The sequence below is a fragment of the Centruroides sculpturatus genome, unplaced genomic scaffold, assembly GCF_000671375.1.
Source record: "Centruroides sculpturatus isolate CEXI.00-Female unplaced genomic scaffold, Cexi_2.0 scaffold933, whole genome shotgun sequence".
NCBI classification, from domain to species: Eukaryota; Metazoa; Arthropoda; class Arachnida; order Scorpiones; family Buthidae; genus Centruroides; species Centruroides sculpturatus.
This window is the reverse complement of record NW_019385185.1, coordinates 181,849-200,187: the sequence shown is the minus strand read 5'-3', so window position 1 is coordinate 200,187 and position 18,339 is coordinate 181,849. Positions and strand designations below refer to the sequence as shown.

Here is an 18,339-nt window from a genome sequence, read left to right as displayed (position 1 = left end):
ATTAGAGAGGTTGAGGCGCACGTTTTAAACGTGTAAACGTGTACGTGTGACGTTCGGCGCCGCTTTCCCGTAAGCCTAAAAGTTTGACAATGGTGTTTGGATAGTCGGTGGAATCACGCTCGACATTCCAAACACCATCGTCAAACTTTTAGGCTTACGGGAAAGCGGCGCCGAACGTCACACGTACACGTTTACACGTTTAAAACGTGCGCCTCAACCTCTCTAATACCTTTTATTTCGTCCGATAACATAAATGATCTATTCCCGCACTCTTCGACTAGAACCTTTTCACCTAGCCGTACTTCCCCAGCAAATTATACAAATAATTTTAATTTTATGGGTTCAAAATATTTACCATTTTCATTCACTCTTATATTTACCATACTTTTACAATTTTTTTTTTTTTGTTTGTTTGTACCGGTGATTTTCGACGAATACAAATTTATGGGGTGTAAATCGGAAAAGGATATTCCCACGCAAATAGTATAGGGTTGGTATTTTCTAGACCGAAACCGGTAACAGGTAGGCATTCGATAAGTCGTATCGAAATTCCAAGTTGCCACATAGTGTATTGTTATTTCGTGTAGTGGTGTAGATCTCTCCTCTGTAACTCTACGTCTTTTCTTCTTCCCTTTTCGAATACAGAGCGATTTTTCTCTTCTCCCGTTCTTTCGTTTCACTTCTGACAACGTTTACAAACCGTATACAGTGGCGGAATTCCCGGACGACCCGCATTCCTTTTATCGTTTCGGATGCAATTCCGTCCGTCTGTTTCTTCTGTTATCCTCTAACTTCCTCCAGTTCTGTATTGTTTATCTTATATGTTTTATCGTTGCGCCGTCCATAAGACAGGGGTGCTAACCAGTCGACCGGGATAAAGAATCGTACCGGAGTGTACTTCGGTGTAGGAACCAGACTGCCGGAATGTGAGAATATCGAAGACTGGCAGACTGGTGTTTGGAGAGTTAAATGTAGTAAAAAACGTCATCGATCTATCTTACTCGTTAGTACTGTACTTCCACGTTTCCTTACAGAAGAATACGGTAAATGTTACCGGAGTAGAGAGGAACTTAATACAATAATCTGGTAGGGGAGGAAAGTTACGGACAGAATAGAATCCGAGTGGCCTAAATGCACTTTACGGGAAGCGATTAGGAAAAAGAAGGAAAACTTCTGAAAAAATAGAAAATAATTATAAGCGGAAGGCACGGTCGTGCCAGGAAACCAATGGCATATCGAGGAAAATAGAGGGGTAAGAGACTGAGATGCTTACAGTAAAGCCAGAAAACCGCAGTCACCGGAGATAGACATTCGAACATGATTTACAGGGGCAAGACACTACTAATTTGAGCTGGAGAACATATACAGTCGACCCCCTATAACACTGTTGATAATTCCGTTTTATATGAATTCCATGTTGTACGAGTCACTTAGATTTTACAAATACGTGCGCCGTTCACAGCCCGGCACACGTATTTGTAAAATATAAGTGACTCGTACAACATGGAATTCATATAACACGGAATAATCAACAGTGTTATAGGGGATCGACTGTATATGTTCTCCAGCTCAAATTAGTAGTGTCTTGCCCCTGTAAATCATACTTTTCCGTTAGCAATGGAGGTTTCACAGTATTATGATTTCTTGTTTACAGTTCTGACTTGGAATTGTAGAAAAATTTGTAGCTAGAAAAGATTTCCACAAGCACTTCTTAGTGTGAGAAAATATCAACTTTTAAGTCACCTTATATTTTATTGGGATTCAATTTGAAAAAATTGTAGACCTACGAATTCCCACTGTCTTTCTTTAATATCAAGAACGGTGTTAGAGAGATGAAATCCGAGACCAGATACGGAAACCTTAGGAGCAGGAGGCCCCGATTAACTATATACGAATTGAAAATGCTTTTCTCCTTAAAGCAGTTAATAATAGATGATCTGGCACGATTCTATTGTTAAAAGTATGATGTACTGTACTATACAGGGGCGAGCCACTTCTAATTTGAGGTGGAGAGCATTCAGCTTCAGCTTATCTTACCATTTCAAATTATGGTGTAGCCTCCCTTACGTAATCGTCCTCCATTTGTGCTCATGTCCGCCTATCATTTGCTTCTCTCTTCCGTGTTACGCGTCAGTTTCGTCACTCGATTTTTGAGTGACGTTTCGCATCTAATGTTTATTTATTTGTTTATTTGTAGCCTTCTTGCGCTTGGGTGGCGGTGCGCAACCTGAAGAGCGTCGACGACGGAGGCATCCTGGACCCCGACGACCGACTATCCGACGTAGCCGACGACAGAGAACAGGTGAGTCGCCGTCCTTTCCGTTACCCCTGGTTAAAATCGGAAATTATTACCCTTTCGTACGGATTTAACCCTGTTCTTTTCTCCTTTGCAGATCGTGGCCGACTTCGAAGAGAGGCCCTGGCCTCCCGCCCACCACCCGGGAGACGGAACCAGCTCCAGTTCGGCCGGAACAGGCAGTCCCGACATCTTCCGTTCGGCCGACGAAGACCGTCCCTCCGGAGATCTTTCCGATTGCGTCGACGTGCGCCTGGGTCGGCGCCCACCCCTAGGCGAGTGTCCCGCTCGTTCTACTCCGCCTCAGTCCCACCCCTCGTCTTTGGCCGATCCTCCCGTCCCGCGACGGCCGCTAAAATTTCCATCCCGTTCGGTGGCGGAGCGAAACGTAAATTATACGACACCCCGCGCCGGTGGAGGATTTTCTTAACCGCTCTCTCGGCCCTTAATTCGATCGGTAATTTTGTTCTGTCGCTTACGTTTAACGAAAAACTCTGCCAAGGAACCGTCGTTTCGACTCCGCCCTCCTTTTTTTTTCTTCGTTCCTTCGCCCGCCCGGACTCCGCCTTCCTGTACTCCCATTCGTTCCTTTTCTCCGGCTCCTCCTACGTCCACCGCCGGGTGGGCGGGGCCGTGTTTTCCCCTTTTCTTTCGGCTTTTAAATATAGTTTACCGGGCGAAACCGTCGGAATTTTCGTTCCGCTTCCGCCGATAAAAGAGATACGACTTCGAAATTCGGGTTTAGCGCGGCTCTACCGGTTACCCGACGTCTTTTCTCCTATATAGTAAAGTCCGCCAAACAATTTAGAAGGTGTCCCGACTCGATGCAAACGGTTTAGAAATAATTCCGTCCACGTATTAACGCGACCGAACACCGTCGTTGCCAGTTTGTTAAACGGTCCGTTTCTTCCGTCGGTAGGTGTGGCCGGTCTGCGAGTGAGGAGGGGAAGCGAACCCGCCCTCAACCGTCTGTCTCCGCCCGTCCAGGCTCCGGACCGCACCAAGAGGTGGTCGGCCGCCCTCGTGGTCGAAGATCCTGCCCGCGCCCAGGTGAGTCTCCCTCTTCTCTTTTACTCGTCGATTCCGCTGTCCTCCCGGAAGGATCCTTCCCTCATCCGAGTCGCGTAACCCATCGAGTAAATTTAAGGTTAGGCGGAGGACCTTACTCGGTGTCCTTAGTCTTTGATTTTTCGTCTTTAAATTATTAATTTTGTCGGAATTCCTTCCCTTCTTCTCGACCAATCGTCCTCCAGGATGGGGGGGGGTAAACGCTTCGGAAGAAGTGGTGCCGTCGGCTCAAAAGGGGTGGTCAGAGGGGAACCTTCTTCGATCCGTTGGTTGCGTCCGGTTTTATTTAAGGAAACGAAGGAAAGAAAGATCCTCTCGGGAGGCGGGTCCCGAGAGGATCTAGATTTTTTCCATCTGTTTCAGGCCAGGAAAGAGCCTCTGGGAGGATCTTCGCCCGAAAGAGACCCGGAAGAAGAGGAAGAAGAGAAAAGAGAAGAAGGGGAAGAAGTATCTGAAGAGGAAGAATCATCCGGCTCCTCCGTCCGGTGAGTAAACTTTCCGGCGGCGGATGGGAGGCAATTTTTCGGTCTGTCGGCGGAAGAAAGAAGACTTAAACGCGGCCCGTTCTTCTCCGGACGTTTAAGGTCGTTCTCCGGGACGGGGCCCATTTCTGTCCCGTCTCGTAGACGCCCAGACCCGGAAAAGCAGGCCGATAAACGCCTTTTTTCCTTTCTCCGGCCAATCAAAGGACGATTTAAGCCGTCTCTCACCCGCCGACGGAATACCTCCTCCTCCTCTCCCACCACCTTTCCGTTCTTTTCCCTTCTTCCGGGCCTACTAACGGGGCGGGTATTTTCAGGGAGGCGCTAATAGCGCTGAAGAACGAAGCGGGTCCCTTGGGCATCCACGTGGTTCCCGACTACGACCGAAATGGAAGGTGAGTTTCTTCTCCCTCCTCTTCTCCGTCCGTGCCAAATTCCCGGATAAGACCTTTCTCCAGTGGCCGGAATTAATTAGGCCGATGCCGTGGGCGGTGGACCGACCACAATTTTATAATACAAGCCAAGCTCCATCGAAATTGTGGCCGACACTTCGGGCAACCGCTGACATTTTCACAGATTTTTGACAATGGAATAACGACTGCCAATCATAAAATTCGGCACGGAATAAATCCCGTAATTAGGAAAATTTGGCTTTTGGCCAACTTTTTCGTAGTAGAATTCCATTCCCTTTACAAGTGGCCCTACGTAGTAAAAGGTCGACATTCTCTACCACCGATTTCTATTGGCTAATGAATTCAAGACGTTTCCATTTGCTTTGTGACTAAAGATGGTTCCTGTCTTTCAGGGACTGCGGCTTGTTGGTGCAGGGAATCGAACCCGGAGGGAGGATCGACCGCGACGGTAGACTCCGAGTTTCCGACCGCATTGTGGAGATCAACGGACGTCGCCTGAGCCGCGTGGGTTTCCGCCAGGCCCAGGACATCTTCAAGGAGGCTCTGAAGGCTCCCGAGATCCGCCTGCGCCTGGTCCGAGCGCCCGTCGACCCACACCACCCGGCCGGAAGTCCGTCGCCGGAAGGGGAGAAGTCTTCGGAAGAGATGGTGGTACGAGCCGAAGAGAGAGGTGAGTGGGAAAGAAACGCCTTCTTCTTTCCTGGGAGGCGGAATCACCGCAGAAAACGGTTCGAACTCATTTATGTGGCAAAAGGAACCGGTTTTCCTTTTCCTTTCTTATACCTTCGGGTGGTCGGACCATCGGCGTATTTCCTATTCCGGTTTAAAATTTCTTACGGGAAGAGGGATGCGGTTTTCTTCCGGGCACCGGAAGTGGCGGAAGAAAAGCCTTTCGTTCGCCGATGGAAATGTTCCCCTTCCGGAAGGGGAATTTGTAAACGGGAAGATCGCTCCGGAAACGGCGGAGGGATCGACCACCACCGAACCGACTTTTGCAGCGTCACCCGGGATGACCCGTCTTTTCGTTCATTCGACAGGCGAGGCGGAGACAAAAGTTGCCACCGTTACCCCCACCAAGAAGGTGCCGCCCGGCGTGCCTCACAGAAATCCCAACGCGGCGCTGACGGCCAACACCAGGAAGATCGGACGGAGGATCCGCATCCAACTGACCAAAGGTAATCCTCTTCTTTTCCATCTTCTCCTTCGTCCGCCCTCCCGTAGGCGGGGGAGGATGGCGGAGTCGGAGAACTTTTCTTTCCGAAATATTCTTTCGCTGGTGAGACATCGCCTAGAAATTGTCTACGGCGAAATCTTTGAACACTCAGACCCATCTCACGTTCTGACTCGACCGAGTCGATGGTGACCGTCGAGATGTCACGAAAACCGAGTACAGTAGCAGTTTTAGCCTATGTAAAATATGTGTTTATTACATCCCACTTCTTTCTCTTGTTGTTAGATTTGAATCCCGTCAGTCAGGGAAAACACAGGGTCTTTGCATTTAGTGTTTTATTAGCGAGGTTGCGGCCGAAGTTTTCATCTCTAAAACGTGAACGTCGGACGTCGAGCGCCGCTACCTTATAAGCGGCGCTCGACGTTCGACGTTCACGTTTCAGAGATGAAAACTTCGGCCGCAACCTCGCTATTAAATTGGGATGTGTTGTGATTGTAATAATTTCACTGCTAAGTTATGGTATATTTTTATCCCGGGAATGGTAGTACTCGTCACCAAAGTAACCAGGGAGGTGGTCCGGGTGAGGAAGAAATTAATTGGGTCTGACTCGCTTTTCTTTTATGGTAAATTGTAATTGAGAGCGAGAGGAGAAGAAAAGGAGAAGGTGTCCCGACTCGATGCAAACGGTTTAGAAATAATTCCGTCCACGTATTAACGCGACCGAACACCGTCGTTGCCAGTTTGTTAAACGGTCCGTTTCTTCCGTCGGTAGGTGTGGCCGGTCTGCGAGTGAGGAGGGGAAGCGAACCCGCCCTCAACCGTCTGTCTCCGCCCGTCCAGGCTCCGGACCGCACCAAGAGGTGGTCGGCCGCCCTCGTGGTCGAAGATCCTGCCCGCGCCCAGGTGAGTCTCCCTCTTCTCTTTTACTCGTCGATTCCGCTGTCCTCCCGGAAGGATCCTTCCCTCATCCGAGTCGCGTAACCCATCGAGTAAATTTAAGGTTAGGCGGAGGACCTTACTCGGTGTCCTTAGTCTTTGATTTTTCGTCTTTAAATTATTAATTTTGTCGGAATTCCTTCCCTTCTTCTCGACCAATCGTCCTCCAGGATGGGGGGGGGTAAACGCTTCGGAAGAAGTGGTGCCGTCGGCTCAAAAGGGGTGGTCAGAGGGGAACCTTCTTCGATCCGTTGGTTGCGTCCGGTTTTATTTAAGGAAACGAAGGAAAGAAAGATCCTCTCGGGAGGCGGGTCCCGAGAGGATCTAGATTTTTTCCATCTGTTTCAGGCCAGGAAAGAGCCTCTGGGAGGATCTTCGCCCGAAAGAGACCCGGAAGAAGAGGAAGAAGAGAAAAGAGAAGAAGGGGAAGAAGTATCTGAAGAGGAAGAATCATCCGGCTCCTCCGTCCGGTGAGTAAACTTTCCGGCGGCGGATGGGAGGCAATTTTTCGGTCTGTCGGCGGAAGAAAGAAGACTTAAACGCGGCCCGTTCTTCTCCGGACGTTTAAGGTCGTTCTCCGGGACGGGGCCCATTTCTGTCCCGTCTCGTAGATGCCCAGACCCGGAAAAGCAGGCCGATAAACGCCTTTTTTCCTTTCTCCGGCCAATCAAAGGACGATTTAAGCCGTCTCTGATGAAATCGGAGACCAGATACGGAAACCTTAGGAGCAGGAGGCCCCGATTAACTATATACGAATTGAAAATGCTTTTCTCCTTAAAGCAGTTAATAATAGATGATCTGGCACGATTCTATTGTTAAAAGTATGATGTACTGTACTATACAGGGGCGAGCCACTTCTAATTTGAGGTGGAGAGCATTCAGCTTCAGCTTATCTTACCATTTCAAATTATGGTGTAGCCTCCCTTACGTAATCGTCCTCCATTTGTGCTCATGTCCGCCTATCATTTGCTTCTCTCTTCCGTGTTACGCGTCAGTTTCGTCACTCGATTTTTGAGTGACGTTTCGCATCTAATGTTTATTTATTTGTTTATTTGTAGCCTTCTTGCGCTTGGGNCTACTGGTTTGGGCGTAAGTGTGAAAGGAAAGACTTCTACTGGACAAAATGGAAGTGTCGATCTTGGAATATTCGTGAAATCGGTAATTGAGGGAGGTGCTGCTTTCAAGGTAAATTGAAATTTATCTAAACTTTAACCAGAACTTACTACAGTAAATTGCATTTGTATTTATTTTTTCTATTTCTTGTAGTCTTAAAACTATTTCTTTTCTCGTGTGACGTATATAGTTAACCTGGGCCTCCTAACATTAAGATTTTCATACCCATGTCTTCTTTTATCTATCTAACTCGGTTCTCGAGATTAAGGAAAGACGGACGGAATTAACTAATGTACAACTTGTCTACATTAAGATTAATAAAAACATTAATTTTGCTATAAAGATTTTGATAAATATTACTGTAATTGCAGTTATTTAGTCCGTCTTCTGGTGATGCAAAGTAATTATAAATGCGTATAAATTCAATGGGTCAATTTGTAGACCTATAAATTCTTGCTGTCGTCCGTACTTCTGTCTTTCCTTTTGGAAGTCATTCTATTTCAATTCAAACTTTTCTCCCAAAAGCGGTTAATAGGTGACCGGCACGACTCTATTGTTAAAGGAAAAGTAACATTTTGGCTTTCCGAGTTGGTTTCCTGATGCAAAACTTTTATTTTCCCCTCCAGGATGGTCGACTGAAGACTGACGACCGACTGATCGATATCGACGGGACGTCGTTACTGGGGATGTCCAACGGCCGGGCCATGGAAGCTCTGAGACGGGCCATCAGCCCCCGGGACGGAGTCTTTCCCCCTTCCATCACCTTGTCCGTCCGTCGGCGGGTCCGGTCCGCCGCCTCCCATCCGGCCCGGGCACCGGCTCCCGGCCTTTCCGATTCCGATTCTGGCAGCGACTCAGTGGAAAAGAAGCGTAGTGCCGGCCATCCCTCGGAAGCTGCAGCCACTTTTTTAGGGGAAGGAAGGAAAGACGACAACTTCAGGAAGAAGAGCCGAGACCCAGAGGCGGGATGGGGTGGAACGGCGGCGGACCCTTCGGGCGGGACATTGGAAACGCCGTCCGGAGAAACTGTGTTGATCCAAACCGACGTTCCTGATTGGTCGTCAAGAGCCATTTTCTGCCCCTGCCCGGCCGGCGACCCCAAAGTGGAAAAGTCGGAGAATACCTCAGACGGGCGGTGAGTACCTTTCTTTAACCGTATTTAATCGCTAACGTCTCTCTCCTTTAAACTTTTAAATGCCATTTTCTGTTTGTAAATATACCGACCTATCAACAAGAGACGTTTTCCATCATTTATTCTTTAAATATTTGCCGGAAATGATCCAAACGGCATAAGAAAAGCCATAAGAAATCACAAAATGTAGGAAAGATGCAAATTCCCATTTAAAATCTGCACACTTAACATGGTGAAAGTAATATTTTTACTTGCAAGAAAGTATTGTTTTTGTTGTCCAGTGTTGTTAAAGAAATTTTCAAGTGCAAACTTTCTAAAACTGACGAACAATTATTTATTGTGACATCGTTATAATGTCGGACTGAAGGTTTTAATCGTCTTCTGATGAAATGGTCAAGAGACTTCCGGTTCGGATATACAATTAATCGGGGTCTCCGGCCCTTAAGCTTTCCATATTTAGTCTAAATTTTAGTGATGTCTTCTCCTCCAAATCATACTTCTCCCGGTAATGACCGTCGTGTGGGTCATCTAGCTAACCCCGTTCTCAAGATTAGCGAAGGACGGACAGACGGACGACAGTGGGAACGTAAGGTTTTCAATTTGAAAATTGAAAAGTGTAAGAACATCAAATATTTTACTTCTGTTCGCTGTTGTAGAGAGTGTCTATTAGTCATTCGGTTATCAATATCTCCAGAAGTTCTAGGATTCACTTTTATCCCAGGCATTAGCAGAAATAATGTGGTTTTGATGCTCCTCTCTCAATCCTGTATTCATTAGTGTACTGTACCTTAGATACGACAACGATGTACACATATTATAGCCGGCAGGCGTCGTTGAATTTGATTGTTTAGTGAACACCTTCAACTCCTTTAAAATTTGGGTCAGTGTCAGTGTGGAAAGAGGAGACCAATAGCATAAGTTTTCTGGACTTACAAAAAACCAGAGGGGCACTACGATTGTCTTTCTGTTCCTATCGTAAGTCCACGCTTCCCCATGTTTCCACTAGGTGGAATTGTCATTTCGATTTAAGTTTTACCCGTTGGTGGCCGTACGACCCCAAATCGGAAGAACGTCTCATTTTTTTCCAACCACTGCCGGAATTTTTAAACCAGAATTGGATATCATCAGAGTGCACTAATTGCAGAATATAACGAGAATATCTTTAATACTGAATATAACTAAATGCATTGTTTGCTTTTTTCCTATATCACCTGTTCAAAACTGGAAGGTGTTTTCTTCATTCACATTTTAGTATATGAATGCTACAGCTTACCTTCACAAATGTAAGAAAGAGCATCTCATAGCTCGACCCTCTGTAACCAAGAGGAATCTTGAGATAGAGATAGACCCTTGGAGTAAACTAGAGTTATCGAACATTGTTATGCTTTAGAGCAATGTAATTGTTTAGTCAGGAGTGAAGAGCTGGGTTAAATCAAAATAGTCATGGAGGTATCTAAAAGTATTTGGAGGTATGGAGTCAAAGGCTATAAGTCAGGTATAAGTCAATTAAGCTATGTAACGCGAATGTTTTTTTTTTTTCAAAATTATTCAAGATTATAAACGTCATATCGAGTAAGTTAGTAATAGTTGATTGATTTAGCAGTTTGAATGTTGTGAATAGGTAAGAGTTATGAAATTATTGGAACATAAATTTTATTGAAGAAATGTATTTTGAAAATTTTAAGCATTGTAACAGATAAATAAGTGGGTTGGAAAGATTTTTTTGTCCTTTTTTTGGTATTAGTAGAGTAATAGTAGAGGAATACCATTGTTTTGAAACAAAACTATAATAGAGTACTTTAGAAAAAAGTCTTGATAAAATTACAGTGATAATCAGTTTTAATTTTATATACAAAATTGAGGGAATGGAGTCAGGACTGGAATTGGAGGGCTTCAAATTACAATAAGCGTCAAAATACTCCCAAAGTTCCTATGTAATTTAGAAAAATAGCAAAAACTATTCGTTATGCGAAAGTAAAAGGAAATAAATCAGCTGTAAGATTATTACAATATTCACATAATAGCAAAAAATTAAAATAATTTTCATATTTTTTAATATCTTCTTCTTCATCTTTATCTTTGTCTTTTCCCATGTTTATATGGGGTCAGCATTTCCTTCTCTAATACATTTTTTCCATTTTTCCCTATCAAGGACTTTTCGTAAGCCCCTTCTTATTCAAGTCTTCTTCCACCTTATCTTTCCAACACATCTTTGGTCTTCCTCTTTCTTTTTACTACCAGTTTTCCAATCTTCTTTCCAATGTAATTGTCGCTTCTTCGCTCTACGAGGCCAAACCACCTCAACCTATATTCTTTCATCTTTTTGCTCAAGGGGCCCACCTTAACACAACCTCTAATAAAATCATTCCTTATTCTATCTTTCCTTGACATTCCACACATCCATCTCAACATTCTATCTTCACCACCTCCATCTCTCTTTCTTGGGCTCTTATTGCCCGTGTCTCAGCTCCATATAACATTGCAGGTCTAACAACTGATTTATACAATTTTCCTTTCAGATTGCAGCTAACTTTCTTGTCGCATAACACACCGCTCAGCTTCCTCCAGTCCATCTATCCACATTGAATTCTATGCTGCACCTCTGAGTTCAATCCTCCTCCCATCTCGACAAATGTCCCAAGATGCTTAAAATTCGGAATCAAAGGGAGCGGCACATTTTGGATTTTAATTTTACACTCGTCTCTACCATTCAAAGTCATATAAGCTGTTTTTAGTTCTGATAATCTTCATGCCCCTTTCTTTCAAAACTTTCCTCTAATCTTCCAGTTTCTTCTCAGCCTTGGTTTGGGAAAGTTCACACAGCACAATATCATCCGCTTCTTTCATATATCATCCGCTCCCTTTCATCTATCTAACTCCATTCTGGAGTTAGATAGATGAAAGACAAGACCAAATATGGAAATCTTAGGGGCAGGAGGCCCCAATTAACTATATACAAATTTCGGATGTAAACCAGAAATCACATTATTTCAATTCGAGAATTTTCCCCCGAAAGGTGTTAGATGACTGGCACAACTCTATTGTTAAAGGAAAAGTATGATGTACAGCAGCGCTGTCCAACTTATCATAGCCTGCGGGCCATATTTTCTTCACCAAACATTTCGGGGGCCAAGAAGATTGATAAATGAAAAGTCTGTTTATGTTAATTATACTAAATAGTACCTACTTTACGCAAACTAAATAGTACCTACTTTAAATTCAAATTAGATTTAAATTTTCACATAGTAAAATGATTTTAATATTAATAATAATAATTTAGTAACATAAATTTATTCATAGTAAAATGTACTCGCGGGCCGTAAAAATTATTTGACGGGCCGTATACGGCCCGCGGGCCACCAGTTGGACAGCGCTGGTNGGCACGACTCTATTGTTAAAGGAAAAGTATGATGTACAGGGTCAAGCCACTACTAATTTGAGATGGAGAGCGTATATTTTAAACAAAATAAATTAAAAATATGATTAAAAATTGCACCCCGACTTTGTGACGACGTCACAATAAATAATTGCTTGTTATTATTATCTTTTTTTACATTAATTTTGTACTTTTACCTACCTCTTATATTTTTAGTTACTGATGAGGGACCGTGAAATGAAAGTCGGTCCGAAATGCACAAAATAACGTACGTAACCAACCAAAATAAATATAATTAAATTCTACGTCTTGGATCATTAAATTGACCATAGAGTTCCTGTACACCTGCAGACACAAAGTTATGGAATTTTCAAGAATTTTTCAATATAAATATAGTCGATGATCCCAACAACAAAGGAAATTATGACATTTTATTACAATATTTATTGATTTGATGAAAATAAAAGTAAAATATTAATAATTATATATTTTCGACGAATAATTTTTATTTTAATAAGATTTATCGGGCTCATAAATGGACTGAGCATATTCAACACACAATATTATTCATATGAACAATAAATATTTAACCAAATCATATCTTATATGTAAACACCCAAGATTCATTTCGAAATTTAATTGTAAAAGTGCATATTATATTTCTTTTTATATGGTGTAATGTTTCAGTCAATCCTTCAGAGGCATCAATTAACTCTACCGCTTGGTTATATTAGTTTTACTTATTGTAAAATATTTGTTTTGTAAACTCAAGTATTTAATAAATTTAAGAAACTTTGTGTTCATATTCATTGGTGTGATAAGCCCTAACTTAAACATTTCTACTAACTTAAACCAGTTATTTAAGTCACACGTTGATTTAATGGGATATGGCAGTGCAAACCGTAGGCAATCTGCCAAGGCCAATGTCTCCTGGAAAGATGTAATGTATCTAAATTGGGACCGATTTTCCAATTAGACGTATGAAGAAAAAACTGGAAACTCCATACACCAGTGCATATTCAGTTGGTCCATTGTTTGGTGATTTTATCCACACGTCCACTGGGTGGACGATAATTACGTGAAGGTCAGATAGTGAAGGTGGATTAGCCATCAGCTTACTGCTTTGGAAGACCAGAAATTTGAATTCGGACTGGTTAACAAACCCAAGAATTAGTGTGTGGTATGTTCTGGATGTTAGGTGGTCGAGACCTGTCCCTCACCACCTAACTATCCCATTGTGGGCCTGGCTGAACACAAGATACACTTGAGAAAAGGCCCTATTAGTGCTCAATTTACAATTTACACTCAGTGGCAGAAATATGTTAAAAAACGATCAGACTCAAAAAAACGAATGCCAACTAGTGACAGACAAGAGCTACCAGTTTTTCTCTATAGCTAAAAAAGTTAGCCAAATAATGCAGCCAGCATAATGTTTTGGTGCCAAAATGGACGTCGAAGTAGCCAAATAAGGTAGCTGTGGTCTTTAGGAAGAAATGATATCCGAGGCTAATGGTGGCGAAGAATGTAGAAAAACCATAAAAAGGGTGTTTGTCATAAGTTTTCTAATCAGCTTTTAACTGGTAATATTTTAAAATGACACCTGTGTCAACGGTGAAAAATTAGAGACAAATTTCTGAAAATGTTCAACTTAAATCACATAAAAGTGTCCAAAATTTGAGGTAGAGATTAAAGTAATTTTTTTTAATTAAAAAGTTTTACATTCTACAACTTTTTAATTGCAAATATCTGTTTCACCCATAGTCAATCTGCAATTACTTTCGAAATTGTTCTTTAATTTATTAACATATACGATTCTTATATTTACTTAAAAATATTTAACTGCAATGAAAACAAATGCAATCCACATTGCATTTAGTATTGCCCTGTATCCCTGGTGGTATTATAAACAAAGTTTACAACTCGGAACTTTGGCAGGAAGACTAAAAACACAAAATTAATGGGGATGTTGGTACAATAAGCACATGCTTGAACAATATCATGAACTCTGCAAATAATGATTTTTTTAATGATAGATTAATCTACTTTTATCCTAAACTTTTTAAGTAAAAATAGCTGACTGTACGTAACTTACCCTTTGCACGGACAGTACCGTTTTTTGCCGTCCTGTCCCTTAAGTAAAATATTCACTTTTGTTTGAAGCTTCTCTGCACAAAACTCCTTCTGATCAAGTCTTTTGTAAGGCCAGAATAATGCAACAACTCGAAGAATTGCCATCTTCTTTTGGGTTCTGTAAATTAATGTTGAGTTTCTTTGACAGGATGATAATGCAAGGGTTGCAAATAGAACTAACAATTTTCTTATAATGCATATGGCACATCTCTTCAGTCAGCACTTAGAAAGTGACCTGCAAATACTATTAATCAATAGAAAAAGATATATAAAACTATATTATAAATATATTTTTATATATCTAATATATCTTTTATTTAATATGCCAAACCAAGATTTTATCTCTCTTTTGTTAGATCATAAAAGATACAACAACCGTAAAAATAAAAATGTGAAGTAGTGATGATACCGACTTCATGCAATCACCAGTATTTAGCCACCTCCCTAGGGTTAATTAAGGGTGACATAATCTATAGAAGGCCCTCTAATTATTGTACTAACTAATGGCCATTAAAGCTGCATTCAGACAAACTTATATTATGTGAAGGTCGTGTCTCTCCATTCCATTAAGTTTCATGCAGTATTCATATGTGCATAACTACCCTTACTGTCTACTAATCAAGTATTGACATTTTTATAATCTTTTTCTCTAGTATTGTAAAAATGGGATATTTATTTACTTCAATAATTAGATTTTCTCTTTTGTCGTTTCTGGCCCTCATGATTATCTTCAGACAATTCTGATTGGCCAAATGTAAGATTCTTTCCTTTAAAATTGACTCAGGATCAATTCTAACGTAATGACGTTGTTGTATGCCAGGAAGCAATTTCAACAGCAACGTCACGTCATGTTATGTCTGCCTGTTCAAACACAGCTTAATGTCAGTAATTGATGTTATCAAAATAACAACAATTACAAACAATATTGGCTATTCCATTTCAGTCAAGACAACCAGCATTTAGCTATCCTCAAACTCTGTTACAATAATGAAGTTGTTGGAACTGCCAACACGTGACTTAAAATTTCAGTCTTTATCAACCAAAAATGTATGAATTTGACATACAAAATGTGATTTAGGAGTATCAATGTATAATATTAGAAAGTCTGTAAATCATTGGAGGGTATAAAAGTGTAAATTACAAATAAAATAAACTAACTTTCAAATTTCAGGTTATCTTCAGAAGATACGAGTTTTTGTAGAGATGGATTTGGAAGACAGAGTATTTCTGAAAAACGACATGCTCAACTTGATGCAAAAAACACGGACACATATCAGAGAAATAAAAAAGCTCGAGCGGAAAGAGACCGTCACAAAAGCGATTCCACGGACGTCATTCAGTCTGAAGAACAGAAGTCCGCTAAATCTGACTTAGAAGAAAATATAGGAAACGGTAAATTTGGAAGATTTATTTTTATAATTTTAAACATTTTATAAATCCTCGGGCTATAATTTATGGCAGTTGTTGGTGTGTCATTGCAATTCATCGGGTTTTAGTATAGATGTTTATATTTAAACATCTCAGTTTTTAAAACCAAATATAAAAGCAAATATTAATTATAATAATGATTATATCTTCAACTTATCTTAATGACGATAGCTTTTAAGACCACTTTAGGATATTAAATAATTATTATTATTAATTAACCCCTTCACCTCACTGATTACACATAGAGAACGCCTAACCTCACACTAATTACTTATGGTAGGTAACTACTTACAAGTAACTTGTTATTTTTAATGTAGTTATTAAATTACACTACATTTCTGTTTAAAAAATTCCCGTAAAGTGTAGACAATGTAGACAAAGTAAGATACTTCCGTGCAGCATGTCTACACTGTATAGTTTGACTTGAATTACTTTATGCAAAACTGATAACACTTGGCTCAAATTTAGAACAATGTGTGAGCACATCTGTAGATTTGAATTGATCATTGATATTAAGCCAACAACTACCTGATTATATCAGGATATTATATAATGATTATTTTAAATTAATTACTAACCGCAGGCCGGCCAGTGTTGTCGCACGCCAGACGACTTCTACCTCTTTTTTCCCATATCCTTCCTCGAAAATCCCCACTTTCTCCACACATTGTTTGGAAAATACAGACTAAATCCCCATATAAACTAAAATGCTTGTAACTGACATTAATTAAACAAAATAAAATTGTCTTTAAGGTTAAATTAATTAATATACGTTTTATACTTTTTAGCCGAAGGAGAATTAAAACCTGCTATTAATCTGATGAGATCTAATTCTGCCGATTCTCTCGTGAGCCTAAAGCAATGTAATAATGAAAGTAAGAAAATTTGTTTTATTAAATTTAATATTTTTGTACATATTTTAAAAAATATTGAATATATAATATTTTAAGAAATAACAATAAAAGTACTTGTATATAATATAAAGTTTTAAAATTACATTTTTATTGAGTAAAGAAACTAATTAGAAATTAAACTGTAAAAGTATTCTGAGAATATTTACTATCTTTAATGGCTTATTACTGGAAAATAACTATTTGAACTGCATAGATACAAATCTGCTATATTTTCTTCTTTTTGGTTACTTGACGTTTAATATACAAACTTTAAATGATAAAAACTAGACTCTTTTTTTTAGTAGAAGTTAATCTTAGATTAATTCCTATCAATGTAGCATTACTGTAAACTGTGTGTGCTTTGGCTTAGAATTCTGGACTAACAATAATGATAAAAACTATTCAAAACATTTAATTACTAGTTAGTTATATAAGGTGGAACATTAATAATAATAGTACATGGATTTAATCGCCACCAGTGTCAACTAAAAGAAAAAAACAAAGAATACACCACTCTTATGAGTTGAGCACTTAACAGTCACCAAAAATACAGCCAGACAATTTGATCTAAAATTAGATTGCCTTTAAATAAAGTAGTCCATGTTTTAGAGGTTTCCAGAGTTGTGGTATTACATGGTGAAATTAGATTGCCTTTCATGCTCGTAGTCTCAAGTTCGCTTTCAGTAGTTACGCGCCTCTCCATTGAACTGGTGTGTCGTCTTTTATCTGGCTTACAAAGTGTAATATCACACTATCGTATTTACATATTTCTGCGTTACGGGATCAGTCACGTATGTAAGTGAATGTTTCTCTTTAATTTTGAATTTAATTTATTTTTTGGGATTTTGGGAATTTGCATTCTTAAAAACATAAAACATCTTGGTTTTGGTTTACACTTCATTTTAATAATAAAATTTCATTTAAATTCTTTGAGGGAGTTGGATGATTTTTTTTTTAAAAATATATTAGCTTTTTCAACATACATTAGGCAATTTGTTTCAAATTGTGGTAATATGAATGTGGTGATATGATCTAACAAAAAGATAGGCAAGTAATACAAAAGAAACGTACTTTATTTCACCCGTGGTTTTATACTTTTCAGGATTCATATAGATTCCGACACTCCTCGTTAGAATTCTTATACAAACAATTCACCAGATACACAGGCAGAACCGTTCATGCAATTCTTGCGACAAAAAAATAAGCCCAAAAATATTCGCCATGGTACAAAGAAAACTTATAGCTAAAAACTTAAAAACTACTTATTCTAAAAAAGGAAGGAGGAAAAGGATAGAAAACAGGACAGAATAGATTTTTTTTAGTGCAAGACAAGAATGGGTACCCAAGATAGTTGACAATCTCGTGGTGGTAGTGGCCAAAATATATCTTTATAGATGATGAGGGACACTGGGTAGAATTCGATTGAAAACTTTCTTATACCTTTCCAGAAGTACTTATATCAGGATACTCAATTCCTCTTGATCGTTAATATTAACCTATAGTCTCTTTCTCTCTCTCCAACCGATGCTAAAACGACCTGGAGAACACTACGACGCGTCTTCTCACCTCGAAATCCCGACAAAAAGTGGCCCCCGTCATCTCTTCTCTTGTCCTCAGGGTCATACCTCTCCTTTGTCTTATAACTAAGCCACTCACCATACACACTTGGAAGAGGTTCCTAGAAAGTTATATACAAAAGAACCAAGAACAAAGGAATGGAAAAAGTATACGTATACTATTAAAGATATATACAAACTTATCAAAATATAATGGTATACCACCACAAAATATCTTTAAGAACTTGAAACCTGCAAAGTTTTGTAAAACAATATACAATATGATTATTATTAACATCCTTGCATGGAAATCAATATTTTAAAAATTCTGTAACATATTTCCTT

General features: G+C 40.2%; 1 protein-coding gene across 1 annotated transcript in view; it reads left to right on the top strand.

The window, feature by feature from the left end:
* Positions 1–18,339, top strand: part of LOC111635886 (partitioning defective 3 homolog) — a 43,432-nt gene that overhangs the window by 7,104 nt on the left and 17,989 nt on the right. The window contains exons 2-14 of the mRNA XM_023381008.1: positions 2,198–2,302; positions 2,394–2,571; positions 3,216–3,346; positions 3,728–3,849; positions 4,164–4,241; positions 4,652–4,929; positions 5,297–5,434; positions 6,203–6,333; positions 6,715–6,836; positions 7,425–7,551; positions 8,106–8,614; positions 15,289–15,509; positions 16,334–16,420. Of these exons, the coding sequence (XP_023236776.1) occupies positions 2,198–2,302; positions 2,394–2,571; positions 3,216–3,346; positions 3,728–3,849; positions 4,164–4,241; positions 4,652–4,929; positions 5,297–5,434; positions 6,203–6,333; positions 6,715–6,836; positions 7,425–7,551; positions 8,106–8,614; positions 15,289–15,509; positions 16,334–16,420 (2,227 nt within the window). The remainder of the gene's footprint in view (positions 1–2,197; positions 2,303–2,393; positions 2,572–3,215; positions 3,347–3,727; positions 3,850–4,163; positions 4,242–4,651; positions 4,930–5,296; positions 5,435–6,202; positions 6,334–6,714; positions 6,837–7,424; positions 7,552–8,105; positions 8,615–15,288; positions 15,510–16,333; positions 16,421–18,339) is intronic.